The sequence below is a fragment of the Sphaeroforma arctica genome (assembly GCF_001186125.1).
Source record: "Sphaeroforma arctica JP610 unplaced genomic scaffold supercont1.135, whole genome shotgun sequence".
Classification (NCBI taxonomy): domain Eukaryota; class Ichthyosporea; order Ichthyophonida; genus Sphaeroforma; species Sphaeroforma arctica.
The window spans coordinates 77,100-104,311 of record NW_014040423.1 but is presented as its reverse complement, the minus strand read 5'-3'; the positions used below and the strand labels follow the sequence as shown (position 1 = coordinate 104,311).

The window sequence follows — 27,212 nt, the reverse complement described above, 5'->3', positions numbered from 1 at the left end:
TATATATACTTACCTATACGCAATTAATATAGCTATCCACTCGAAAAATGCCGCTATATAGTTCAAATACAACCGGAACAATCCGATGTATGAAGCAATATGCGAAAGTTCGAATAATATTCACAACAGTGTCACGAACGTAACTCAAGTTTAAATCAAGCAGCATACCGATTGTGACTTTATTTATAACATAGATTTCCGATTATCTAATGATCCTTGTAACGTACCTTCTCGGGAATCTTTGATTTCGTCGTCCGACGAGATAACAACACAATCATCCACGTCCATGTTGATCAGCTTCTGACTGAGTACGTCAGGTTATGTAATCTTAGACAAATGATATGTTTACTTCGTATTGTTAGACCCTTTGTTCGTATGCCCACAATGCTTTTGACTGGGTAGATCCGGGTGCGCCGACTTGATGTTATGGAATGGTTGAATAATATATAAAGGAACTATTATGCGTATGTGAGGGTCATCCACATCATTGAAGTTATCAGACTTGGCAAACCAAACAGAGGAGAGCGTTTGGTCAGCTCGATTATCGGTACCTCCGTATTGTGTGTGTATATATATCCATATCGTAAGTATGGGCTACTCTCATTCACACTGTATACCTATATATGCTCATATATAGTTATAAGGCAAGTGTGTAGCAATAGGTGGGAGATGTTTACGTGCAAACCTCATTTAAATTATACTGTGCCTACATATCTCCTATTTATGTAGTTAAGCGGTACATATTTAACGTAAATATAAAAAGTCTTGAGACATAAACGTTATAGTGACGGGTGAGGAAGAAAGGGCATAACTTATATTGACTAATAATTGGATTTTATGACCCAATAGTCTGAATAATTTGCATCTACGCACCCAAATATTTGTTCCATATGAATTATACCGGACCAAGCTCGTAAACGTTTGGTGAACGTATTTAGCAGATTGGGTTTTCCTAATATAAATGGTTGTCCTAACGGGAAACGTAATGAGGTCTCCTGACTACGCGACGCTGTTTCTCCGCGCGCAGAAGTCAATTATTCCACAGCCACCTGATCAGTGATAAGACCAGGAGAGCAGGAGCCAGGAGGCAAAATGAACAAAGAGACCACGTCATACGTATTTAAAAGTATACGAAATATGTGAATATCACACAGAGGGACTTGTTATGCAATCCACCACCAGACATAAAAGTCAGGCATGTGGACAAGGCAGGCGTAAGAGGAGCCAGGAGGCTATTGTAACCTGCGGCAGAATGAACAAAGAGGCTACATCATACGCATTTTTAAAAAATATACGAAACATGTAAACAACTAAATATCAGCAATATATTGATAAACTTCCCACCACCAGACATAAAAGTCAGGTATATGGACAAGGCAGGCGTAAGCGATAGGCATAACACAAGCCAGGCATCAGCATTTGGTATACCTGTTGCAAGCATCCATTAGATATGCATAAATAAAGTATAAACACAATACAGCATATTCATATTTAAAACCGTCGTTTGTTCATATTTAAATCTTCTAGTCATTCTTAGCTATCCTATCACATTAGAAGCGCACGAGCAGATGCATTTGTTCCTCACGGGAAAATCATATGTGCTTCGGTGTGAGCATTACACCGTCGTATGTTCATATCTACACCTACTAGTCATTCGTATTTATCTTTCATTCTGTGAGCATTACGCCGTCGAATGTTCATATCTACACTACCAATTATTCTTATTTACCTTTCCACATCGAGATTGCACGAACAGGAGGAGTTGCATATCATTCACCTATGTTTTATTTTGTGCGAGTATTACACTGTACTTTCTTATATATATATACTAATCTACTCTTATTCCGAGGTACCCTATCACCTCATACACCCTTCCTCAGCACTTCATAGCCCCTTCACTAGTTTTGAGAGCTTTAATAAAGCGTCTGGACCTAGCATTCCGTATTGTAAACAAGTCTTGCAAGTACGGCATTTCACTCTCCGGCTGTAGACGACTATACGCCTGCAGGATCAACCCCGAATAGTCCTCGAACCGGGCCAGGCTCAGCGCAAAGTACACCAAATCAGAAGACTCTGTACTGTGCACACTGTCAATAAGCTCCTGCAGCGACATGTTCATGAAGGCACGGTGTTCCACATCCACTTTGAGACACAAGCTGTCGTTCACGATGTCCTTTCGTGACCGGAGGTGATCGCTCCGCACACTGACACTCCTGGCGCGTTTGCCTGTGTGTGTATCTACAACCTTCAGTGCCCCAGTACCCTCTCCCCCGGCATCCGTCACAGACGCACCCAGCTTTCTCGCGCTTATCAACAGATTCAGCGCTTCATCGTCACCACGCTTCACCTCATCGCTCAGCGTCAACCCAGACCAGAACGGCAAGTCAGCCGCATCGTAGTCGGAGTGAGCCCACAGCACACCTCTGAGTCTCATCTGCAGCACCTCCAGTGCATGATACGCCTCCTCCTTGAGCTCCGGATCTATGCGTAGCACACACACCTCCCGGCGCGGGGCCTTCTTCCGGGGTTCGGGTTTGTTGTGTTTAAACTCGGACGTGTTGGATGTCTTGGCCTTCGTCTTCTTCATCATAGCTGCCAACACCCCATCTTTCTTGCTCAAGTTGTTCTGGCTGTCGTTGTCCGGACCAGAGCTGCTGTCATCCGAAGCCTTCCACGTCCCGCTTTTGTCCCGCAATTGCTTCATCAGCACGCTCTTGGTCCGTTCCTCACCCGCAATATCTGCGGCATTCTCCATCACCTGGGCGATGCGGTACAGCGTAGCAAAGTACACTCTCAGATGGTTTAGCCGCCTATCCGTAACCACTATAGGGCCATTAGGCAAGACACCCGCATCGGCCAGCAACTCCTGAGCCTCCGCCAGTGTGGCACCCGCCTTGCCCAACTCAGCCACGGCCTGAGCGAACCCTTCCTTGTCTCTCGCCGGCTGTGTCGGATTGGTTGTACTCGTACTGGTCTGAGGCGAAACCACATACGTATTGTCCTTACGCGTAGCACATCCATCGGGTGTGCCACTGACATCATTACCTGCATCTCCACTCGCCGCTGGGGTGGTCGCATCATCCGGACCACCCAGCTCTGGCCCACTGTATACAGCCAACATGACCGAGGCTTTACGCTCCACTGTACTGCCGACGCTATCCACAGCCGCCCTCAGACTCTTCATAAGGTGGTCGTACGTCTGTAGACACGCCACGCGCGCGTTGAACCCGGCGCTCTGTGGCAGGAACCACATGGCCATGAGAATGGCCATCATTGATCCGAAGTAGTTGCCCGCGAAACGGGACAGGATGAAGTACTCGATGGTGTAGATGGAACGGGTGTGCCAGTATTCCAGGCACACGATAGTGATGCAGATCTGGGTGGACACCGCGGCATAGCCCCACGCAGGACTAACCCAGACGACCGACTCTGACCCCTCAGTGGCAGCGAAGAACACGGTCACCGTGTGCGTCACCGCCAACCATATTATTATGGCCCACCCCTCGTCCTGGAAAGAGAACGAATATTTGTTTTGAGTATGTGTGTATCTATGCTATTATTTAAGAGTATGTATTTACATATAGACGCACACACACACACACATATATATATGCGGGTGTGTATGTGTGTAAAAACTGGGCATGACGTGTGTCACCGCCAACCACGCCACTTCCGCCAAGCCCTCATTTCCTTTCAATAGTTCAACAAAACGCTATGATGTACAACAGAAAACAAGACTGGACGTACACACAACCAGTTTAAATCGACAAAAATCGTCATGGACACATACAGAAAAAATACGATACATATATATATATATATTGGCAGAGAATGAAGTCCACAATATGGTTTGCATACCTGCGAGGACCAGAGAATGAACCAAGACAACAGGCAGCCAATGAGGATACCGAACATCCGCGCCAAGGCCTTATGTGTTGTGGCTTCCAAGGTGGGGAACAAACATATTATGAAGCTCAGCACACTCCACATCTCCATTCGATTGGCTATGGGCACCGCCAAGTACTGTAGGTATGAGTCTGTGTCTTGTTTCTCAGGCCAAACCCAGGTGCGAAATGTGACACTATAGAGCGGGATGATAAACAGTATCAGCAGACCCACACTGTACCGCAGCACCATGTGCACGTTACGCTCGTGATACCACGCGGCCTCACCCCGCCATTTGGCGGTCGGAATGGCCTTAATTGCCCTAACCAGGTGCAGTAAGGGGTTGGCTATGGAAACGATCACACCCCCAAACAACCACAGAATCCCAGGCAGCACCAGATTCTTGACCGCGTAGTCGTACTGGGCGTGTAGCAGATCACGCACAGCCTCGGAGAGCCGCGTGGGGTTGTCTCTGAAGCAGGCGCGCACTTGGCATTGGTTAGCCACACTATTGACTAGCAGACGCTCGACTGTGCCATCGCCATCATCCCCACCGGCCCTGTCCTTGATATTCAGGTCAGGGCTAAGCCTGTCTCCATTGCGTTTGTCTGCAGACTGTAGCTGGGCATACAAGTCAGTCAGATACACCTTATCGTACAGGCTGTACGCCTCTTGTAGGTTTTTTTCCAGTGTCACTAGGTCTTCGGCAAGCGACTCTGATTGCGCTTTCATTCCGGGATGGGGTATCTGACAGATTGCAATGCCACACTTCTCGATCAGATCGCCACACGCGTGTTTCAGATCTGCAAGCGCGCTGAGTACCTCCTCGCTGGCCTCGTCATCCTGATATGAAGAGAAGAATTGCCATTTCGATTATTAAACCCACGTATGAAATAGGGCAAGTATAGCACTATACAGAACAGTACATTTATACAAATACAAGTTTAAGCAATAAATGCTACCTATGCGTACCGCGGGTTCCAAACAGTGACAGCACGACACAAACACTTCAGGATGAGAACAATCTCGATGGTCCAAACAGATTAAAGAGGAAAGTACAATGATACTAGTTATATATATCATGGAGGAAAGTACAATAATATCAGTTATATATATGGCACACGTAGTCCTGACTTACATACAGACTGCTCGCTCGACAGGTTGGTCGCTTTCTCTTTGCTTATATGTTAATGCACAGAACAGTACAATATTCCGTACAACAGCTATATATAACTACACCAACTGCACGAAGGGGTCGTAGGCCATGGCTGTAATAGTGTCCTGTCCGTTGCAAAGTTAATATAAATATATCTATATATTATGATAGTGCTATTCACTCAATACTTTACATCAAGCATACCTCGGTCTCATACACCGCATGCATGTAGAGCTCAGTAGACATGGCACTAATCTTCTCGAGAACTGCCGCCAGCTGCTTGTCTATACGCGATAAAGGCGATGGTGTGAAAATATTCGGATCAAGCGCCGCACCACCCCCGAGAAGGGCTTTGGCGCCAGCCAGTGCGTTGAAGATGGTCTGTGCCAGACTGTACGTGGAAGCAGAAGGTATGGGGCATTAGAACTACGGAACATACAGTGATAGTGATAGTTGTAGTGATATATATATATATATATACATGTACATACAACACAGTACAAATGAATATAGAGGTATGTATGTATACACAAGTGTATATACATATACATATATACATCTACTCTATATATATATATAGCGCGCACACACAAACACCACTATATAACCTAAAAACAATCAAGAGAAGACAGATATGAAAAAACTAACACACCCTATCATATACTTGTCGTTCAAGTCTTCATCGTGCTCGGATCGGTTGACAGAGCGCGAGAAACCTGAATACGCAGTCGTGAATGTGGCAAGCACACGTCCCTGTGATAAGATTCCAGATATACGAAAGATTGCATTAGAATAGTCGTGTCTTACACACTTTCAGATCTAAGTAAAAGTGCATCTGTATACCAAGCCTTGCAGGTAACTTGATGCGTGAATCCGTAGTATATGCCCAACTATGTCATTCAAACCCAAAAGAACACTATGTCATGTCATACCCTACGTAAAGCACTCTTACCATGATATGCCGAGCCTCTCTCTTCATTCCCTTGTACGGCGGTAACAGGAAACACGCCACAAAGAACGCCAGGGCCACACACATATGTTCCACGGCCGTTCGGATATTTGTCAGCCCCGAGTTAGTGTCACCCCACAGAACATTGCTAATCACCCAGGAGCCCGGCGGTATGTAGAAGTACACACTACAAAGCAAGCGATTCGGTATAAGAATGAGTGTGAGTTATAACTCATCGGGTGGTTACGCTTTTGGATATTTGTAGGTACGTTGGACTGTGAAGTGTATAACGCACGTGATTTGTGAATGGCCGTCCTGTGTGTGCGGTACCCATCTTACAGACGAGACATACGCGTATACGCCTAACACCAATCGATATAGTATACGTAGAGATGCCGAACACCAATAGATGTAGTATGCGTAGAGATGTGTCTGCGTGCACGAATGTCAACTCCGACTCTACGGCCGCTTGACATATGCCACTGGATGCCCTAACGCCCTACTGCAGGTATAGGTCAACGATGAGCACTGACGAGACTAACACACAGGTGCTTATCAATAATCTATCAGAGACGTACATATGTTTAGACTAATACGAGACATGGCAAGGGGGCAGATAATAAAAAGGGTTACACGCTTCTACACAAAAGTGACCCATGCATGCACTTGTGCATCAATATGTGAATCTTTGTCCTTATATAGACCCATACCTCACATAAACACTGGTCATTATTCATACCTCACATAAACACTGGTCATTATCCATTCCTCACATAAACACTGGTTATTATGGACCACAACTATGTACCCACGAAGTCCAGTCGCGACCTGGGTGTGGTCAATACACACACAAATACATCATATCCAAACACACATATGTACAACTATATATGCATGTATACGTGCGAATACACGTCTGTACACCCCTCATACACCTCTCTGATACCAGAGACCTTACATATATATATATATATATATGCGCGTATAATATATATGTATATATAAGAATAACCACATAGACCTACCTTGCACCAGGGACTACTGTTACGTTCATGTCAATGCCCGTGAGGGGGCTGTCTAGGGATTCGGGGATGTTAAATATGACAGATGACGTTGCGTTGGCCGACATCATTTCGACTAAAGTATCGGCGAATTCTCTAACAATAGGGTCCAAGTCTAAGACTATCCCAGCCTGCTCAGCTGCTGTGATTTGTTGTTGCTCCTCCTGTATTGGTATGACAAGGCACCATGTCAGATTGATTGGGCCGAACCTCGTACTGAAGCTATGGGATATGTATGTATTGAACAAAGGATGTACAGTGACAGACAGTTCCTTAGGTGTCCCAATCCGGATTAATCAGACATCGTGTAGATTGCAGGCATATCCTGATTGAACACTAACACCGACGTTTACTACTCAAATGACAATATATACTCCGATATACTCCCAAAATAAGAAATTGACTGACGTTTAATGGGCATAGTACGTCCAAAGGTGGGCAATACAGACAAGTACATTAAAGCCGACTACAATACTTGCGTCAGCCTACCCAATGTACACATATATTTAATGACTACATACACATATTCATTCTTCTAAGTATTAACAAACACCAACCGGCACGAACCCACACAATCCCACGCGGACCTATACTACATGCTTGTCCTGTATATACTACATACATATTCTGAATATACTACTGCATATTTACATATTCGCCGAACCCTAAAAAATACAGAAAATTATATGATATATATATATATATATATATTAAAGATCTAGGGTTCTAGGGTTCGGAACGATCACCACCCCCCCCCCCTTATCCTGTGTACAGAGGTAGATAATATGCCTAATAACATATAGACACTGAATAGTAGTATAGGTACCGGGTTACGCATGTTTGTGCACATAACTTACCTCAATAATACTCTTAACCGTATCCTCTGGTACCACAGCACTCAATCCATCCGCCGCACTTGGGTAGAGCGACCAGAACAGCGACGCCATCACAATAATCATCAGCACTGGTAGCAGCCTTCCTATTTTCCCCAGCGGCCCCAGAGCCGACAATCCGAATATCATACAGATGAGGAAGTATACTACTAGCAGAAGTGCGTTACTTCCTGCGAGCACGCATGCTAGTAGAGCCGATGTAACTGCATACGCGAGTATCAACCCCAAGAGAAAGAATGTTAAGGCGGTGATGGAACCTATTCCATGCGGTGCCATGAAGGTGCAAATCATATAGAATATACCCACCAAAATAGCAGTATCGCCGAGTTCCGTTGGAAACACAGATACATAATATGCAGGTATACTTACTGCACCAAACCGCAATGCTCGAGTTACGCGTGAATCAGAAACATACGCCCAGAAGCGATTGTCTGCGAACAAGCGGTTAAACAGACGTGCACCTAGTACGGGATGCGGCCATGTTTCAGGGAGATCGCAGAGAATCTTCCCTGGAGGCGGTTTGTTAACTTCGGATTCATTCTTACTGTTATCATTAATATTATTGTTGGTATCTAGTCCGTCAGTCCCGTTCTGTGCACCCGGTGCCAAGGTTGAAGCTAAATTAAGGCCGCTTGTATGAGCGGTTTTCATATTGTATTTGGCTACCTGTACATTTGCCTTCCCATTTCCCCCTCGAGTACGTATCCTGGGTACAAGCGAATGAATCCAGTGACGTCGACTTCTCATAGATTGATCGTCTCCACGTGCATCAGCATCTACAACTTGAGCTGGCTCTATCCCTTGATCATGTTGTGTGGCATCACTACCAGCTGTGCCTGTATGTGCATTCCGGTGTGTATGTAGCGCACGGATCGAGTTGGCGTGACTGAGTGTATTGGTATCGTCGTCGTCAGTGGACTCTGCTTCATCCCAATGAGTATCGGCAGAACCAACAAAATTCGTCCTATACATGCTGTTTACTAATAATATTGCAAACTACTTTATGTGTTTCAATTGTACTTGCATTCTATTGTTATTGGTTTGGTGTGGAATATGAGACTGGAAGCTTTTCTTGTACAGTTCCTTTGTTATACTTATTACTATGACCCTAATTTTGTACACACACTTTCTCACTTGCTCACTTGCTGTATTTATTATTAGACAGTGAGACCAAATCACCAAAAGCCAAAGCGCTAGGCCAATGATCCTAAAATAAATAACAAGCTCTCTCTAGAGAGAGAGAGAGAGTGAGTAGAGCTTTTTCATAGTTGATTTTCTAGGATATTTGTGGACGATTGGTTAAATTTTTCATTGGTACAACGATTTGAATGACGCCGCTCACACACTCGAACTTTGTAAACGCTTTAGAGATAACGTATAAAAATCGATATCGAGTAGGTCCTATATTGTAAAATAAGGTGCAATATTTGTGTTTTGAGGCGCAATTCACAGACCCTATTAATGAAAAAGATTTTAAATGTTTATAGTAGGTTTGTCTTTTTCTTTTTCATGGACAATACGCGCTATAACTTTTAAACAGCCTCCGGTGAGCCGGAGCCGCAGCCAAGGGAGAGTATTTTTCTCAACATTCCATTGGTGTAGAATTATTCAAACGCCCTCCTATTCGATAAAATGGATTTCATCGAAGGGTATCCCTAAGAATACAATGACTGGGAATCTCCAATTCACCCCATTCTTTTGATGAGAGAGGTATTTTTTTTTAAATAAATACACATGCTACGTACAACAGATTACCATATCTCGCACGTGCACGTACTTTTTAACCAAAAATGCGTTTAAAAAAACCCCCCATATTTTAAATGATCCTCTACTGGTAGTGGAGAGAGAGAAAGTGTAAACTTAATTACGTATTATTAAAATATTTAATATTTAATATACTATACAATATACACCCAGCCATTGATTAACTAATAGTAATAGATCATAGTAGTAAATAGTTAATAGTACCGATTGTGGATCATCGAACAGCTTTAACTGAATATTATGGATTCGAAGCCAGACAACACTGCCGTAATGACAGATACATCTACCTGCACACCTGCTGGCGAGAAGCATGCAGATACGATAGCTGTACACTCTAGTGACGCGACTAGTAGGGAGCAAGAACAAGAACATGCACAGGACGTTGAAGCAATGGATGTCGTGAAAGAAGACATTACGTTAGAAGAAGATTTGACGAAACAAGAGAATGAGGTTAAGGCACAGGTTGTTATTGCCAGCGAGGCCAACGATAGTGATATGTTGAAAAGTGAAAAGGAGGTGATCTCAGAGGCCGTTATAGAGATGGACAACAATGCACCCAGGTATGCAGCAGATGGAGCTGTGCCTGAATTCCTGGTGGGAGTGGATGTAGGTATCATTGATGGAGAAGAGATTATCCGAACGAAGGTACTTGTCCTGAACTATGGACTACTAAGCTAGTGATATATATCGGATGGCATATTTAAAACCTGTTATCTTCTTTTGTATATATGCACATGGTCGTGTAATCCTGTATATTGTGAGATTATATATATATATATATATACATATACATATAAATATATATACATATAAAATATTTAATTTAAAAATTAAAAAATTAAAATAATATATATATATATATATATTTGTTTGTGTGTGTGTGTTTGCGTGCCTTTGTGTGCATGTATAATATATATATATTCGTATGTGTATCTGTATATCTGTATATATTCATATATATACAAATTTACATAAAAATTTATGTATGTATTAATATTCCATCCATATATATATATATATATATATATACGCATATATTTTTATCTATAGATAGCTGTTTAACAATACACACACACATACACACATATATATATATATATATCTATATATATATTCTATGAAGTAGTCACTTAATGACATCTCCTTAAAGTAATTATCTGATTATACTTAATTTTATGTCTACTTGTTTACGTATGTGTATTCCCCTGGTGAAGTGTGTATCTAAATCTTTCTAGCTGCACTCCATCTCTTTGCTCAATATCTCCATATCATTTCTCTGACAGGCATCGGATCCATCTACTGTACCGGCAGGCGCCCCTAGCGACGTAAATACGACGTTGGAAGAAAAGCCAAAGATCGAATTAGTGTTGGGTGTTGACCCTACAAAGGTGGAGGACATGACAGCACCTGCATCCTCCAGTGACGAGGAATCATCGAGTGATGAAGAATCTAGTGCGGAAGAGGTATGCGTGGTACGCGTATGTATGCAAACTTGCCTGTTGTTTTCTGGATACGTATACACATGCCAACTCGTGTAGGCTATTTATATAAACGTCTGTTGCATGTTTTAATGTATAGTTAATATATGATTTCGTAGTAGTGATACTGCTTTGCCACACCAATTCTTGTGCACCTGTGTGCCAATAATGTCATGCCACGGGTCTGTTATCGTAATCATATTTGCGGAGGCTACATCATTGAGCAATTGTTTGTCAAACCATCGCAAACAACGTGTCTGCGGCCCGGCGGTGGAGATCCATATATTCGTATTTCGTGTAGTAGGGATGTACTAGGGCACGTACTTGTACGCTGCAATACGAATTTTGGTAGGCATGACAAGAGATATAAATGTATATCATGTCTTGAAGTCGTGTACTACATGTAATATAACGATATTTTGGATCAATATTCCAATTTCCCAATCCCATTTCGGTCCGCAAATCGGCACGGCAGTCCGAATCCGAGGACGAAATACTCGAAGCCGACATCCGGTCTCTCATAAACAAAGCCATGAACGACGTAGACGCACAGATCGAAGAGGTTACGCTCAAGACCGCAAACGAACTGCTTCTCGACGATTTGCCACCCGAAGATGCGCTGGAGGTGGACTTGCCTGCGCACGCAGATTTGGCATACATTGGTACTGTGACGTCCTATGTGGATGGATTGGTGATCGTCACAGCTAAGAGTGGTATGTTGTGTGTGTTTGCGGTGTGGGTGTTGGGTATTCTGATGGTGGTTGTGATATTCTAATGAAGGTACTTGTGTGATTGTATGCAACTGTGCATAGTAGCTGAGTATCTATCTGTATACAGCCATTTGTGTTGGTTTTGTATCTGTATATAGCTAATAATGTTCATGTATCTGTACATTATATATAACGGTGATGCTGTGATAGTCGCAGTTACAAACGCTCCCATCCGGTTCTTGCTGTGTGTGCTTCTATTATATATGTCTAGTACCTTGTGGTCCTGATGCGTTTAGTCAAGTTGTGCACATGTGTTAAGGTTGTGACCACTCGTCAATGCAATTCATACTAAGACTTACAGAGTGGACGACTTGATTAAAAGTGAATCAAATGTAGTTGGATACCTCCTGTACGCGGTAGCTACATATGCTCCGATTCCACACATAATCATAGCCTCCTAAACTAATTACATTAGAAGGCTATGCGATAATGTATAAGTTGATACCCTAAAATCCTAAACCTTAAGTTTCTGCATCGTAGCACCTGAACCTTCGCACTCGCTGTGGCCACCATTACCATTGAGGAAAAACAAGTACCTAACCCATATCTCGGGTTACTACAAACTTCAGTAACATTCGTATCCGGTAACGACACCATGTTGTTTGTAGGTGCATTTATACGATTATTGATACACGATTAACTCGTATTAACGTCAATCTCATACTGGTAACAGAAACCATCGCTTTGGATGTGGATACCATCCTGTTTGTGGACAAACAAACACCTTTAGGGCGAGTGTGGGATGTCTTTGGACAGGTCGAGCAACCCTTCTACTCAGTGAGACTGCCCTCCAATAGTGCGTTTAGTGACAAGCCAGAGGTTCTGATCGGAAAGAGCATCGCGTTTGTGCCGAACATCCCGGATTTGGCAAAGTTCGTGCTTGCTGCCCAACTGCGCAAATTCAAGGTACGTATATATATATATATGTATGTATATATATATATATTTATATTTATATTTATACATATATTTAAATATAAATATATGTATCTGTGTAGGTATGAAAATGTTTCCCTCTTATGTATGTATGTATGCATGCATGTGTGGATGGATATATTTATGTATGGATGGATGGATGTACATTTGTATGTATGTATATACGAATGTATGTATATACGTGTGTATGTATATACGTATGTATGCATGTACGCCTCGCACTTGTTGTGTGCTGCTACTGCTTCTCCTAGAATAGAATTCATTATTTGACCCATTCAAATTCGGTGAACTTTGTTTTGAGCAGCAATATCATTCCAGCTTTGCGCAGTGTGGGGGTGTCTGTGGTATCCCATCGAGTCTGGCTTGTTCACCTATGTTCCGGTTGCCACTCTTACCCCGACACGCACCACCTGACATAGTGTGCAGCGAATTTATTTGCGCATCTGGGCGCGTATCAATGACCGAATTATTCGTAGGAATCTGGCGAATATTGAGTTTAGAGTATCAAGGCCACTTCTATTTGTACCAACACACAAGGCATTGGTGTACATATATATATATATATATATATATATATGTATGTATGTATGTATGTATATTTATATATATATATGTTTATGTATATATATATATTTATATTTATATATATATATTTAAATGTATATATATTCATATAGATATACATATATATAAATATAGATATATATATATATTTATATATATATATATATGTATGTATTTTGATATATAAATATATTTTTGTATATATATATGGTATCTGTAGATCAGACTATCTGTGTGCATATACACTTCCTGATCCAGTATAGCGTACTTCTCACCAATGCACAGGGCACGGACGCTTCGTGGCAACACGATGAGGAACCCCCAGAGAACGAAATGGAGTACTCAGATGACGAAGAAGAGGCTCTCGCCAAGCAAGAAAGAAAGAGGAAGAACCGGGCTAAGCATGCGTACGTATACTGCTTGTCTTTGTATGACTTGTTGTGCTGGGGTTGTGTCGCAGCTGTTTGTGTGCTTGGTGTCATGGTGGTTGCATCGTAGATTGCACTTGGCATGTCTATGTAGTAGATAATTGCCTGTTGATGCTATGCGAAGTTTGATACTATATAAGGGTGTGTTGTCCATATTAGTAGCGTCACGTCATACCTTCAGCGGGTGTACTGATCTGTCGAAGCGAAAACGCACATCGGGTTTCTCACACACTTATTATTATGATGATGCTGATAAATAAGGCTACAACCAATCATAATGTCCCCTACAACCGTACACTTCATGTTATAGAGACGAATACACTTCCTCTGAATATGTTGGTCTTCAAGGCGATGTGTTTCCATCAGTTGTGCAAGCAATTCTTTTCGTGATACTTTAAAAGCCTTGTTGTAGTACGATCGTGCGCCTATGTAGCACTGGTACTAAATATTTATTTCCGGTTGATACTAACAGTGAGCGTCAAGGTATAGCCCAAGATCCTGAGGTGATCGATGGGGAGTCCAGATTACGACAGCAGACTTCTGGCACAGACCGAGGCCGAGGTGGGAACAGGGGTCGTGGGGGGCGACAAAATAACAATTACAACAACAATGACCGACACAACGATAATAACAGACATGGGGGGGGTCAGGCGTATGGCGGTCACGGTGGTAATCAGGGCGGGTATTACAATAACGCGTATAACCAGTACCAACCGCAGCAATCACAGGGATGGAACGACGGCTATCAGAATAATAACTACAGCACCAATCAGAACCCGTATAATGGTGGTTACCATGGCAACGTCGCGCAGGGGCAGTACGGCATCTACCAGGGTGATAATGCACAGCAGAACTACCAGGGCCATCCCGGCAACAACCAGTACAATACAAGCAACTACAATTCACTGGGCGGATACGGTAACGGCTACAATAACCACACCAACAACAACCACGCTTCGAATAACGCCTACCCTCAGCAAGACTATGCGACCCAACTGGGCATGTATAGCCAGACTACTGCACATGGCCAACAAGACCAACAAGACCAAGGCCAGGGTCAGAGTTAGGACCAAGGGTCTGGTGGTACACAGCAGAGCCAAAGTCAATACAATGGAAACACGGACGTGCAACGGTAACTGGTCACTCTGTGCCATTTAATCGCTCACTCCGATCTCCGATGGACGCTTGGATTGTTCGGATTGGGCTCGAGTATTGGCATTGAATAAATTTAGTATTCTATTCATAGATCGAGAGGTTTGTGGATCCCTTTTTCGTCTTTTGTCTACAGCCCACAGGGTATCACTTATGGTTTTAAAAAGCTAGTAAGAGTTGTAGCTAGCGGAAAAGAATATCTTATTGGAAACTACTGAATTGAGAACGATGACTTTCCTGGCCTGAATATAGGGTTTCAGTTCTATCGAAGATAGATAATTTATTGGTAACCACCGATTTTAACTAGACAATGAGTTTACAGGTTGCTAGTGAAGATATATAGCTTATTGGTATAAATCACCGAATACTATTTAGGGACGATGACGGATGAGATCTACACGGTTCTATCTAGTGAAAATAAAGAATTCATTGTAACTCTTGAATACTATTTAAATTTTTAATAGGGACGACGAGCATAGCCTTCTAAAAAAAACACATGCGACGAGTCTACAGGGTTGCTAGGGAAGACTGAAGAGATATAACATATAATATAATGGTAAAATTGAATACTCTCTCCCTCCCTCTCTTTCTTTAGAGAGATGGGGATGATGGATGATCTAGAGTGTCTGACTTTTTCATCAACTCATCTGTAAACGAAACATTCAATCTGATATTTTTATCATCAGATCACCAATTCCTTTTTTAAATTTTAACAACTGGTATTTAATAACATATTTAAATTGCTCAAATATTTCTATAGGAACAGTAGCGGATATCCACCTGGGGTTAGCCCTGTTAGTTGTACCAAGCATCACACCGACATACTTTTGTTCATACGAGGCAAAAGTAGCTGCCTGCGAAGCTCACGAACACGTACAATCTATGAGGAGTATTTGCGATATACCTTCTCAACTTGTGCATACGTTGTGAGTCCACTCGAAGTGGTGAGTTACGTACTCGCCCTGACGTAGACTATAGGATACAACTGCAATATCATACCATCGATGTTGCCGTTCCCAAATCCTTTTGATCATTTTTGTGCGTTGCGTTGTAGAGGATTCAAAACTACAAAACATTTTTTCTACTCAATAAAACTACACATAATAGATTGATAGTCATGTACGATAACAAACAATCCTTAATTTATAGGTCTATATTTCTCTAGATCGTGAATAGCATAATTACATTCTCACTAGTGCGAGTACTAAAAAAGACGTTTACAGTGCTGGACAGGTACTACTTCAGTCTGGTTGCCTAGGTGGATGATTGGCTGGAGATCTACACAATTGTGTTTATTGTTGTGTTTATTATAAGAATTGAGTCTCGGAAACTAGAATTCTCGAGAAGGGATTCGAACATTTACTGCGAGAGGGCACAGTTAAATGTGAGAGGGCACAGTAGCGCAAGAAACAAATTCCACTCGGAGGGTCTAGAATCACAGCTATATTCTATACTGGAGACGAGACAAAGCGTGCTCAATAAAGCTCACAGTTTCTTTCGTGTTCTCCTTCGCAGCGTATGCATACAGTTACCGAATTTTATAAGAGGCATGAACGAATAAACAATTCATACTGCATGTCGCATATCGACTAACAAAATTTTATTTAATACTATATCACACTGTCTGTGAAGTAACAAATAACAGCGATCAACTCCTATTTACAAGGTACTCAGCAGTATTTTGGATTGTGCACGTACAGGAAAATTTCAGTAGGTTCAAAGAACTAAGAATAGCCTGTTTGTTGAAGTGCCTAGCGAAGAGTGCGTCTACGTTGGGGTGGGTTGTGATGGAGCAACTGGATTTCACGTAGCAAATTTGAAGGCGTAGTCAGGATTTTCATTCTATTATCCTAATGATCCAACTAAAATATAAACAGGGAAAGACATTGACAAACAAGGAAGGCGTATAGGTCGAGATTATTATTTTATTAAGTGAATTTAAGCATGGTATTATGTGATTTTCTTCTCAAGATGTAATTTATGCAGCAACTTTCGTATCAGACTGTGCCGACGGGACGCCGGCAATGTCGGAGGGCTAAGATTTGCCAGACTACTCCTTGAACTGTTATTTGAAGCCGTTCTGCAGATAGCGGTAGCGATGTTAGTATAGTGTTGTTCCATGTCGTCCTGCAATGCATCTTGAGTTCTCTCACCCTCGTCTCGTTTCTTGAATATCGAAGATAAAGAGCCCATGGGTATGAAGGGACGGCCCTCACTGCCAATATCACCGATATTAGAATCGATAACGTCATTGAAGTCCAAATCAGATACATCGTTTTTGTTCTGAATGGAGCTTATAGAGGTGGCCGATGCAATACTGCCCCTACGGAGAAATAGATGTGAAAGTGAAGTGATTGTCGACAAGGTGCTCATCTTTGACACTCTTTGCGGCTTGGGACTGGCATTCATCATGCCCATTGGTTTGTCAATATCGACTCGGAGTTGTTGACACTTCCAGGCTGGTTGCGTAGCGCGCAACACATCCTCTCTTCGGTCAACTGTGGATTTTCCAATACCTCCTAGGTTCGAGTATGTTCGTTTGGAGTTGTAGGCACCGATGGGAAGGGTGTGCGAGACAGTATCTAGCTCCTCTCCCTCAACGTCGTTCTCTTTGATATCGCAATCGGGATCTTCTTCGCAAATTTCCTCACATACAGACTTTTGAGAAGACGAACTTAGTGATGAATTTGGCAAGCTCAATAAAGATTCAGACCCAGAATCAGATGAAGTACTGGACTTGACGCTAGTAAGACTTTTTCGGCGCACACCGTGACATACAGGTGTGGCGCCCTTGTCCGCTATACTATTCCTTTTCCTCCACGCTCTCCCTGATTTTTTACTGAGTGAACCACACGGCTCTGTGTTTGGTATGCTTGTCAACAATTCAGGTGACCGGGCATTGTTGCTGTTGATGGTCCTGAACATAAACTCTGCAGAATTCTTTCGGTATTCTGTGATACTTTTTTTGCGTAAGCTTGAGGTTGCGGCGCGACCGGCATGGGGGTGAGATGTGCCCTTCAACTTACGCGGGTGAAAAGAAGACCGCACGTTATTTGTACTACTTAATGTTGATAATGTTGGCGTTTGTTGCAGTTTGCTATTGATTTCCGATGCAAACGCGTAATTGGTCACAAGACCTGTGCCTTGTCGGGCTTCTTTGGAGAAATTCATGGCGTGTGTTGGAGACATACTCGTATTGGAATTTGCACGAGCACTGTCTGTATTTAGTATCGATTCAGTATGTAACAAATTACCACAGTTGACAGATCGATTCTTCACCAAGGAAGACTCGTAAATAGGTGTTACCGTCTTTGACATGACATTATATTTCTTAAATTTGATGGGTATTGATTAGATTTGCGCATGAAATCCGAGACTAGATACTTGATGTATATTTGTATTGCTTGTTGTATATTTACAAACGTACGAATGGACTATTTTTGTATATATTACACATACGTGTACGTGTACGTGTACGCTATTTGATGTACCGCTTCTATACAGACTGACCATATGACCATCGACGTGGCGGGCTGGCGGCATATATTGATTTTTAGATTTTACAATCTCCGATTCTCCGTCTGTGCTTTTTTTAGGTCTCTTCACTTGGCTCGGACGATTTTTAGTATATTTATTTCTACAAATACAAACAGGAAAGATGACAGATTTTTAGTGATCTTTTTATATATATATATTTTTTTGAAGTAAATACATAAATCTGAAACATATCTTCAATATATCTATTCTCAAAAAAATAATATCTGCTCTGTATATCAAATTATCAAATATAAATCAACTAATAATCAGCAATTCAGCATGTGTCGGGTAAAAATTTCAGAAAATGATATAAATGAGAAATCGAATTCTGTCATCGTGAGTGTCCTCCCTGGAGTCCCTGGCCGACATCGGGGATTGGGTTTTTGGACTCTGAACCTTTCCACTGTTTCCACTTTCCAGTATTACCTACATTCTCGCTCAGTCTCTCCCTCTCTCTCTGTGTAGTCTCTCGACTCCTTGGACCTCGGACCTCAAGTCTTGTGCTTTGGTCATGGTGCTTTGGACCGGTCTCGAGCAAACACTATTTTTTAATATTAAAACAAACGAACCACTGTACATACCTCCCGCGTCTACTCTCTTCAAGAGACTGTTTAGAGCTCGCTCTCTCTGGTAGACTCTCTCTCTATAAAGGTTAAAAAGTATAATAGTGGTCTCTAGTCTCTCTATTACTAAATATTTAGTATTTATTTAGTCGAGAGTAGTAAGGGTGTTGCCTCAAGTTTCAGGAGTGTGCTGAAATTTGAAAATCGTGTGTGTGGAGTTTGAATTGACTCTTATTATTTATGTTGAATAAAATGCAGTCACCTCTCATGACTCACCAGTCATATAGCATTTCGGTAATCGGTATAATATAAATATAAATACAAATACTCTGTTTTTTATGAGTGTTCTGAACTTCGGAGCTCTGACGGTCTGATCTGTGCTGCTGTGCGAGTTCTCAAAAAGGTTCAGGAATTAGGCTCAAGGTCAGCCCTCAGGCCTTTTAGGGCCGGGCAGGCTCAGGGCTTCAGGGCTCAGGGCCTCAGGGCACAGGCTGATCAGTCTGAGTGCCTGTGACTATTTTTTAAATGACTTATTTATTTTGGTTTTTAATTTGCCCACGCCGCTCCACGCCGCACGGCTACTGGCCACTGGCCGCTGCGGTTCTGGCTTCTGTTTCATTTGGAAGGCTATGGCCTTTCTCTCTTTCTTTGTCTCTCATTCTTTGTCTCTCTCTTGAGTCTTGACTGAGACTCTCGGTCTTTCAGCTTTCTCTCTCTCAGATTGCCGAAACACACTTTTGTTTCGCGGTCTACTTTCATAGAATTCAAGGTTTGAATTTCCTATACTCTTTCTCTCTACTACGAGAGTAAATATTTAGAGAGGACTCGCCCTAAGGCTGCTTTTACCAATTTGTTGAGAATTTGAAATTTTAAGAAATTGTCAACACAATGCTCATTCTAAAATTTCTTCTATCTGTCCCGTTTGCCAACTACAAATTTTAAAATGTGATCCCTTTTAAATTGTCCTCAAAATTCGATTTTCCACAATTTCCTTGCCATTCTGATCTTCCTTGAACCCTAAAACTACAGTGACATGTGTGTGTTTTGAAGTGATATATACGTATAACTACACACATAAACGCACAATTGATTCATCTACATTGTCAGTTTTGAAGCCCGCGCACCAATGTGAACACAATTTGCACGGGCCAATGGTTGATCACTGATTATTCCAACCAATGGATAGGGCTAACTGATAAAAGGCAACAGAATTCACAACCGCTACAATTTCAACGGATGTACGCGTTTGTCAACTTGAAAAAAGTACTTTTGAGTAAATTCTGGACTGCCCTGTAGCCAGAATTTCTTGGACTGTCTAGAGAATTTTCATTCCCATTCTGAAAACGAAATTATCAGAGATTGTGACCAAAATTCGAAAATCCATAATTTTTGCAGAATCAGAAAAATTTGACAAATGAAGCCTAATAGTGACACAATTCTTTTTTAGATTTATTTCACATTTTTTTTTCCTATATGTATATAAAATGTTTCTAAAAAAAAGGGACTGCACCCATACCCAGGTCCCAGGGCCCAGGCTCGGCCAGCCTGGGGCTACATATGTAGTACATACCCCACTCTCTCTCTAGCAACAGTCACAGTAGCAACTAGCCCACTATACTATAGTAAAGAGCCAGATCCCTCTGACCCTTTCAACTCTGTGACTGTCCTCTCAATCCGATCGACTGTAAATAGATCATAGTATTTATAACCAGTGACGTAAATGTATAGCATAACTCTAACAGTAAATACTCGCAGTTTCGCACCCACTCTATTGGCGCCTGGCAGCACAGTGAGAGAGATGGCAGCTTGGCGGCCTGTTACATAGCAGGCTAGCCGCCCGCTGGCAGTGACTAGTACTACTGGCACTTAGCAGCCAGCAGACTGGCACCTGAGTCTTGAGTCCTGAGTCCTGAGTCCTGAGTCCTGAGTCCTGAGTCCTGAGTCCTGAGTCCTGAGTCCTGAGTCCTGAGTCCTGAGTCCTGAGTCCTGAGTCCTAGTAGCAAAGTTAAACAGTGAGCACTAAGCGCTGTAAACAACTGGGGAGAACTGAGGAGTGAAAACTACTAGAGTAGGGAGTGGGGAGTGACTGGGGACTGGGGAGTGAGGACTGGGTCCACTGGGGTCTGGGACTCTGAGGAGTGATGGAATATGTAGAGTGAAAGAGATCGCGCCATAATCTATTTTTGTCACCATTATGACGGACACGAGTCTCTGACGTATTCATAATTAGAGTTTGTTTGGACTTCATGTCTCTTGAACATATCAATTTGGAAATTGGAATATGTAAATACTCGATACAGTTTCTTTTTTTTTTTAAACATAAAAGCCTAAATGCAACAATATACGTCCCTGCCTATCACTTATGAAATTATAGTAAAACAATATTTTGTATTTTTTTTTGGTTCACTCGTGTTTTCTGTTTTGTGTCAATATAAATTTGTTATTTGTGCTTAATAAATTTTGTTTTTAAGAAAAAACAATTAAGGAAAAAAAATGTGAAATGTGATGGCTCTCTCTGGTTTGCCAGAAAAGATGAGGTATTTTCAAGACCAATTGTATCGCGAAGAATTATTTTATATAGAGTATCGATCACAAGTCTTCGTAGCTCAAAACATATCGGCAATTCGGCATTGGTTTAGATATTTGAAATGATAGACCTACCGGCTGTGAGTGACTGAGTAGTGAGTTCACCGAGTACCAACTCCACGAGTTCATAATATGGACTGATGGAGTTACCCCAGCAGAAAGTAACAGTCATTCTCTGTTTGGCAGACTTTGAAGTCTGAACAGTGAGCAACTGAACACTTGTGCTTGTCTTCAATCTGCAACTGCACTCTGTACTTTGCAGTTCTGCACTCTGCACTTTGCAGTTCTGCACTCTGCACTTTGCAGTTCTGCACTCTGCACTTTGCAGTTCTGCCTCTGCTATGTAACTCTCTCTCTTTTTTCCTAGCCTCATGAAAATATAACACTTTTTTTATATAAATATATCAAAACTCTTGTATGAGTCATGCGAAGCATTGAAATTTGAAGGGTAACTGTTTTGATGGGTTCGTTTTCTCCCGAGGTTCTATTCGTAGATTCGGTCAGGTTGTTTCAGGGCTGCCCTGCAGGCCTGCACCCTTTTTTTTATATTAGTCAGGTCGTACTATGAGCCAATCGTATATATGATGATCAGCTTCTCTCTCTGTAGGAGTAGGAGGGCAGTTACTAGTCAGGGTACAAATGTGCCACACTATTTCGGTTTGTCCCCGACGGGCGACGGGCGACGGGCCGACACACGGGGATATTTTTTGCATCGTTATCCCCCCCCCCCTCTGTCAGCCTGAACCCCCCCTCTATATTTCGATATATTTTTGTATTTTTTTGTTTAAAACAAAACAAAAATCCAAAATAATAAAACGTACTCTCGCTCGCGTAGCAATTACACAAAGATAACTAATAAAATACGAAAATAAAATATTAAAATACAAATACAAATGTTGTTACTTGAAGTGGTACATAGTTGGTACAATGTACAATGTTTTAAATACACGCCAATAGAGAGTCGAGGAGAATGAGTAGTTCTATTAATACAAAAGGTATGTGTTTAAAATTGTTTATGCTATCCCATTTTCGGAAATATATTTTTATATAAAAAAATACAATTGTTGGCAAATCATTCACCGCATTCTCAATTTCCAAGTTTTCTCCCTTCTCTTTCTGTTTTCTCGCTCTCTCGTGTTTGCAGAGCTGTGGCCTCAGTGGCCTCAGTGGCCTGTGGTCTGTGACGCTGTCGAGGTCTACTACTAGCTCTCTAATGAAAATAGAAGTAATCGATCAAAAGAAAGAAATGTAATGTCTCTCTCGGGCCTCGGAGGCTCGGGGTGTTTTTTTTCCCAAGCCCTTTGGGTCGGGATTTAGTTATTGCTATTTTAGAGAGTAGGGAAATATGCGAGGTGTGTGATGAGCCTTGAGCCATTGGGCATTGGCCCTTGAGTCCTCGACTACGTGACTTTAGACAAAGTAAAATCTGTCATAGCCTTCTCTTATTTTAAAATAAATTATATACATTTGTGTACATACTTTTTTTTTACGCGAGCATATGCTATTTATACGGCTCGGTTCTTCTCCTCCCTGCTTTGGCTTTTTTTTAATTATATACTAGTCCAATTTATTTTTAAAAGCACATTTTCCAATTCAAAGTCTAATCTATAATAATCAGTAGTCACATTTGTCGATCCATAATTTTAATTGGTTCATGGCATATTATATATGTCATGTTTCGCACTCGAGAAATGAACTTTTAATGTTTTATGTGCAGCATATTGAGCATTACAAACCCGAAAAACAATTGAATGATTCTTCTCGGCTAGATTCCAAGTAAACGCCAAAGCTTTATTTCGTGACTATGCACTCCTGCTGGTCCTTCGATCGAAAATTGCCAATTTTCGAAGAGCATATGATTAAAACGATAAACATAGTGGTTATAACATGTATTCCACTAGTAACCCTAATCCAATAATCAACCAAGGATACTGTAAATGAACATGTCACGGACGCTCTACGTCACCTTAGATGTTCGCTGTATAGTGCAGCCATCACCAACGCCAATGGATTGCGGAGTGCTGGCGGATTGCAGAGCGTGTCGAAATATGCATAGATTGGAGGCGCAATCCGATTCCAACCCCAGCAGACTACCAAAGTACCAAAGTCTAACAATGTATTTCGAATGTTGGCAGTGATGTAGTCCGTTCTCTATCACTCCAGAACCATAGTGGACTGGAATAGGTATAGGTACCTCGGTATATTGATCGTCTTTGCCAATGATTGTCGTTCGCTAGAGAGTATCTGAGCAACAAGCAAACATATATTGAAATATATATATATGTATATATATACATGTATATATATATATATATATATATATGTATATATATATATGGAGATATATATATATATATATATATATATGTATATGTTAATTAATATATATATATATATATATACATATATATATACATATGTATATATATATATAATACTTATTTGTATATATATATATATATACATATATATATAGACATATATGTATATAGTACACATAAATATAGTATATATATACGTATATGTATGTATATGTATATAACTATATCTATACTTGTATATATATATATATATATATATGTGTGTGTGTGTGTATATAGTCTCTCGTTAGAGTAGCGGAGAAACATGTAACATTTATCGATATATATATATACATATATACATATATATAGGTTTTCGCTAGAGTAGCTGAGCAACAAGCAACATTTATTGATTGTCTTTCGCGAGAGTGCTCCTCATGCGCTTATTGAATATATTCACTGGTCGCCTGATAGTGCCCTTGGTTGCTCGTACTGTATTCGTTGTTTCATCATCACTATCACCTTGGCTTTTCTTTTTCCTTTTACCTGTACCTGATTACATTGAGTAGCAGATTCTGATATCAGTTTCATGTGCAGAGGTTCTTTACACATAGTCGAACACCATCCTGATCATTATCGCCACAGATCTACCAATTGACCACCAAGACCACACAGCGTTCTAGGCAAATGTCACAGGCAGATCAATACATATATACTAACTTCTGTTGAAAGTTATAGCAAACTAGAATATGCTCATCCAACAAGTCACCTGCGTTGCATATACAACAATCTATCGGCATATATTCTGCGCAGATGAGCATACAAACCTGATTTGACAGCATCTTCATTGCTAGCTGGTGTTTGGGTAGCTTCAACCCGTTTGTCTGTTGCTGACTGGGGCACATCGGCTTCATCGGGCGGACTCAGGCCTATTGCGCAGAAGGAAAAGATGCCCGATGATGTAAGTATGTATCAAGATTATTCCTATGCGTTAGTATGTTATAGTATAAATGATTTGTTTACTATATTCAAGGTATAATATTCCCGATTTGTGGACATATAGAGTTGCCAATAGATTCCGGACTCGCAGATGAAAGATAGCGGAATGGGAGTATAAAACTTGCTACTTGGTGGTTGAAACTCTGTAGATTGTTAAGTACCGAGTAACCACCTATCATGGCTAAGCTGGCAGCCAATCCGAAGCACAGCAATGTCAGTGATTCAACTAGAAGAGATGTGACCGTACACGTACACTCTGGAATTCCTAAGAACCTATCCAGACAATATATGCTGATGTGCTGGTATGCGGCGTCTTCGAGAGTGTGATCTACAGGAAGGTGCCCATAACCACGCTCACACAAAAACATTAAACACACAGAGCATCTGGTGTATTATCAGGCGGCATAATGAATGGCAGATCGCACTATACAAGGTGTAGTTATTCGTATTTACTTTATGCGGCAGATACATGTAACTAATATCAGACTAGCGAAGAGAAATATGCGCATATATATACTTACGTACGCATAAATATCGCCTTCATCAATCTACAGAAACAAAAGAGAAAAAACCATTGTATATAAATACTAATCGTATGTCGCCATACCTGTGATAATGGGTTCTACAATCATATATGGGCCTGTGAAGTTTATGGGCAGTGGCCTATAGGCTACGAACATGTTGTGATGCTCTATACATACATACACACATACACAAAAGCTGGTTCGTAATATACAGACACAGACTAGCACATGGTATAGACACATAACATATGTCTCCATACCCGCGAGAAACGCTTCTACATCGACATAAGGGCCTATGAAGTTCATAGGCGGTGGTAGATTGGCTAAGAGTGCTGTGATACTCTTCGGGCCAGTCAGTGGACCAACCACTCCTTGTTCGGGGTTGAAGTGGTCCAGACATTTCAAATCAGGTACAACAAAATCCTATATCGGGATGTGGAATGAGGGTGACCAAGTTTGGGGTTAAAGTGGTAAAAATTCATGTACAGAAACACGTTGTTGAAACTAGCATCTTACAGGCATGTCTATGACCTATGTTTGAATATCTGATTGAGTTGTTCTTGTGGTGCGTCGTACGTATGTTGGCTTAAGGCCGATTATGCCCCAAAACCATTGAGTTTCACCTGTCCGTTTGTCTTTGTGCACATACTCTGACCACCGACGTCTTAACGCCCGTTGTCGTATAGCCGGATGCAGCCATACGCTTTACACGAATACTACATTATATACCAAACCCTGAACCTCAAAAACCCTAAAATACATTCCACTACTTACGCTCTAAACGGCCATAACTGTCCTATCGGATGTATTTTGTTACACTCTGTAAGCGATCACTAAACCTGAACCTCCAAATCCCTCAAATACATTGACATTCTATTGATAATAATCTCTACTACTTACGCTGTTAATGGCCGATACGGTGTCGTCGATTGCCGCAACACTCTGCACGCCTTCCCCAGAGGACTCAGGAGCGAGTTTCTGATAGCCCATGCGTTCTAACTCGTTATCGTCAACGGGGTACAAGTCTAGATAGTGGTACCTGTCAATCGAGTGACATATGGCGTCTGTGGCAAATGCAACACACATAAGGAAAGGGAATTAGAGTACGAATTTGTGTTCACCCAAGCGTTCTGTCTTGGTGTCGTCCGCAGGATACAAGTCCAGATATTATGTATATATACATATATATATATATATATATAATATGCATATACCCATATAGTGGTAACTGCAATCGAGGGACATATGGCATCTGTAGCAAGCGCAAGGAGAAAGTGCATGAGTGGAGGGATTAGGAGAAGGCACTGGCATGAGTACAGAAGAGGGATTTACTAACACAGATGCATTCGAAAAACTTGTTAGGGTGAGTGGTTAGGCTCAAAGGTTGATTACGGGCGTGTATACAGGTGTATTCATACACTTCGTTAAAGACACGGGAATGAATGAATTGGAAAGCGAATGTCCGTACAAGACCATGTGCCTGTACAGTTGGCTCTAACACAAATTCGTTGACATGTATGTACACAACATGTATACACGGGTCTAAGAGCATGACCTGCTAGGAATGCGGATGAACAAAGTAAAACCTGACAATCAAGTGACAGAACGCAAACACACCTACAACATATATATATATATAAATAAATATATGTATGTATGTATATATA

General features: G+C 41.5%; 5 protein-coding genes across 5 annotated transcripts in view; 1 reads left to right on the top strand and 4 right to left on the bottom strand.

Moving 5' to 3' along the window:
• The window catches only part of SARC_02879 (hypothetical protein), a 3,088-nt gene extending 2,387 nt beyond the window's left edge, over positions 1 to 701 (bottom strand). Inside the window, exon 1 of the mRNA XM_014303352.1 lies at positions 228 to 701. Coding sequence (XP_014158827.1) covers positions 228 to 288 — 61 coding nt within the window. The 5' untranslated portion in view covers positions 289 to 701. The remainder of the gene's footprint in view (positions 1 to 227) is intronic.
• A 1,043-nt stretch (positions 702 to 1,744) lies between these two features.
• On the bottom strand, positions 1,745 to 9,162 carry SARC_02878 (hypothetical protein). Its single transcript, XM_014303351.1, has 7 exons — positions 7,909 to 9,162; positions 7,016 to 7,215; positions 5,994 to 6,177; positions 5,694 to 5,794; positions 5,246 to 5,432; positions 3,859 to 4,728; positions 1,745 to 3,508 (listed from the first exon to the last, which is right to left on the bottom strand). Exons 1-7 carry the CDS (start codon positions 8,914 to 8,916, stop codon positions 1,877 to 1,879), a joined length of 4,182 nt encoding a protein of 1,393 aa, XP_014158826.1. The 5' UTR covers positions 8,917 to 9,162; the 3' UTR covers positions 1,745 to 1,876.
• A 636-nt stretch (positions 9,163 to 9,798) lies between these two features.
• Positions 9,799 to 15,434, top strand: SARC_02877 (hypothetical protein). The gene is made up of 6 exons (XM_014303350.1): positions 9,799 to 10,353; positions 10,992 to 11,171; positions 11,662 to 11,899; positions 12,630 to 12,862; positions 13,742 to 13,863; positions 14,357 to 15,434. The coding sequence occupies exons 1-6, from the start codon at positions 9,949 to 9,951 to the stop codon at positions 14,949 to 14,951; spliced, it is 1,773 nt and encodes a 590-aa protein (XP_014158825.1). The 5' UTR covers positions 9,799 to 9,948; the 3' UTR covers positions 14,952 to 15,434.
• A 1,511-nt stretch (positions 15,435 to 16,945) lies between these two features.
• Positions 16,946 to 18,534, bottom strand: SARC_02876 (hypothetical protein). The gene has a single exon (XM_014303349.1). The coding sequence runs from the start codon at positions 18,352 to 18,354 to the stop codon at positions 16,987 to 16,989; it is 1,368 nt and encodes a 455-aa protein (XP_014158824.1). The 5' UTR covers positions 18,355 to 18,534; the 3' UTR covers positions 16,946 to 16,986.
• A 5,894-nt stretch (positions 18,535 to 24,428) lies between these two features.
• SARC_02875 (hypothetical protein) lies at positions 24,429 to 27,163 on the bottom strand (the record flags this gene model as incomplete). The annotated part of the gene is made up of 4 exons (XM_014303348.1): positions 26,446 to 27,163; positions 25,806 to 25,968; positions 24,850 to 24,951; positions 24,429 to 24,574 (listed from the first exon to the last, which is right to left on the bottom strand). The coding sequence occupies exons 1-4, from the start codon at positions 26,629 to 26,631 to the stop codon at positions 24,429 to 24,431; spliced, it is 597 nt and encodes a 198-aa protein (XP_014158823.1). The 5' UTR covers positions 26,632 to 27,163.
• Between the last annotated feature and the right edge of the window lie 49 nt (positions 27,164 to 27,212).